At 47.5% G+C, this 2,255-nt stretch overlaps 1 protein-coding gene across 1 annotated transcript in view; it reads left to right on the top strand.

Annotated features, from left to right (window-relative positions):
• LOC125481781 (solute carrier family 12 member 6-like) overlaps window positions 1-719 on the top strand; it is a 12,735-nt gene extending 12,016 nt beyond the window's left edge. The window contains exons 9-10 of the mRNA XM_048593688.1: window positions 423-587; window positions 671-719. Of these exons, the coding sequence (XP_048449645.1) occupies window positions 423-587; window positions 671-693 (188 nt within the window). The 3' untranslated portion in view covers window positions 694-719. The remainder of the gene's footprint in view (window positions 1-422; window positions 588-670) is intronic.
• Window positions 720-2,255: the final 1,536 nt, after the last annotated feature.

Below are 2,255 nucleotides of genomic sequence, written 5' to 3'. Positions count from 1 at the left end.
TCTCTGTCTGTCTGTCTCTCCCTCTCTGTCTGTCTGTCTCTCTCTCTGCCTCTCTCTCTCTGCCTCTCTCACTCTCTGTTTCTGCCTCTCTCTGCCTCTGCCTCGCTCTCTCTCTCTCTCACTGCCTCGCTCTCTCTCTCTCTCTCTCTCACTGTCTCGCTCTCTCTCTCTCTCACTGCCTCTCTCTATCTCTGTGTCTCTGTCTGTCTCGCTGTGTCTCTGTCTCTCTCTCTCGCTCGCTCGCTCTCTCTCTCTGCCTCTCTCTCACTCTCTCTCTCTGCCTCTCTCTCATGCTCTGTCTCGCTCTGCCTGTCTCTCTCTCTCTCTGCCTCTCTGTCTGTCTGTCTCTCTCTGTCTGTCTGTCTGTCTCTCTCTGCCTCTCTCTCTCTCTCTCTCTGCCTCTCTCCTCTCTGACCACACAGAGAACTTTTGGAGTCATTATCCGGAGAAAGGTCAGATTGTGGAGAAATCTTCCATGCCCTCGACTGATGTCCATGGTTCCACCAGCAACAAGTTTCCGTATGTGTTCGCAGACATCACCGCCTCTTTCACCATCCTGGTTGGCATTTTCTTCCCCTCTGTGACCGGTAAGTGTACGCATACACTTAGAAATGTGGAGATTGTTTAAGGAATGCATATTGCATGAGCTCGATATGTTTGTCCCTAGCAGGCAGTGAAGATGCGGTCGAGTGAGGGAGCCATGGTTTTCGAGAGAGGTCGAACAACTGGTTAAGAGGAAGAAGGATGCTTATGTAAGGTTTAGGAAAAGAGGAACTGAAAAGGCTCTAGAGGGATACAAGTTATCCAAGAAGGAGCTGAAGAAAGGGCTTAGGAGAGCTATAAGGGGGCATGAGAAAACCCTGGCGGCTAGGATTAAGAAAAATTCCAAGGCTTTTTACACGTATGTGCAGAACAAGAGAATGACCAGAGAAAGGGTAGGGCCGATCAAGGATTGTAAAGGGAATTTGTGCACAGAGCCTAAAGAGATAGGAGAGATCCTTAATGAATACTTTTCTTTAGTATTCACAACTGAGAGGGACCTAGTTGTAGAGGAGGACGTTGTGAAACAGGCAGGTAGGCTAGAGGAGGTTGATGTTAGTAAGGGAGATGTACGAGGAATTCTGAGGAAGTTGAAGGTAGATAAGTCCCCCAGGCCTGATGGGATTTATCCAAGGATTCTATGGGAAGCGAGGGACGAGATCGCAGGGCCTTTGGCAATGATCTTTTCGTCCTCACTGTCCACGGGTATAGTGCCGGAAGATTGGAAAGAGGCAAACGTTATTCCCTTGCTCAGAAAAGGGAACAGGGATAACGCCGGAAATTACAGGCCAGTCAGTCTTACTTCAGTGGTGGGCAAATTATTGGAAAGGGCTCTGAGAGACAGGATTTATGATCACTTGGAAAGGCACAGTTTGATTTGTGATAATCAGCATGGATTTGTGAGGGGTAGATCATGCCTCACAAACCTTGTTGAATTCTTTGAAGAGGTGACCAAACACGTGGATGAAGGTAGAGCAGTGGATGTGGTATACATGGATTTAAGTAATGCATTTGATAATGTTCCCCATGGTAGGCTCATGCAGAAGGTAAGGAGGCATGGGATAGGGGGAAATGTGGCAGATTGGATTCAGAATTGGCTGACCCTTAGAAGACAAAGGGTGGTGGACGGAAAATATTCAACATGGTGCTCAGTTACGAGTGGTGTACCACAAGGATCTGTTCTGGGTCCTCTTCTATTTGTGATTTTTGTAAATGATTTGGATGAAGGAGTGGAAGGGTGGATTAGCAAGTTCGCGTACGATACGAAGGTGGATCGCATTGTGGACAGTGCGGAGGGCTGTTCTAGGTTACAAAGGGACATTGATAGGATGCAGAGCTGGACTGAGAAGTGGCAGATGGAGTTTAATCCTGAAAAGTATGAGGTGATTCATTTTGGAAGGACAAACTTGAAAGCAGAATACAGGGTTAATGGAAAGATTCTTGGCATTGTGGAGGAGCAGAGGGATCTTGGAGTTCATGTTCACAGTTCCCTGAAAGCTGCCACCCAGGTGGATAGAGTTATTAAGAAGGTGTATGGTGTGTTAGCCGTGAAGTTATGCTTCAGCTATACAAAAGCCTGGTTCGGCCACATCTGGAGTATTGTGTCTAGTTGTGGTCACCTCATTACAGGAAAGATGTGGAAGCGTTGGAGAAGGTGCAGAGGAGATTTACCAGGATGTTGCCTGGAATGGAGGGAAGGTCTTACGAGGAAAGGT

Source organism: Rhincodon typus, unplaced genomic scaffold (assembly GCF_021869965.1).
Source record: "Rhincodon typus isolate 14 unplaced genomic scaffold, sRhiTyp1.1 hic_rhity00003533, whole genome shotgun sequence".
Lineage (NCBI taxonomy): Eukaryota > Metazoa > Chordata > Chondrichthyes > Orectolobiformes > Rhincodontidae > Rhincodon > Rhincodon typus.
This window is presented reverse-complemented; position numbering and strand designations above follow the sequence as displayed.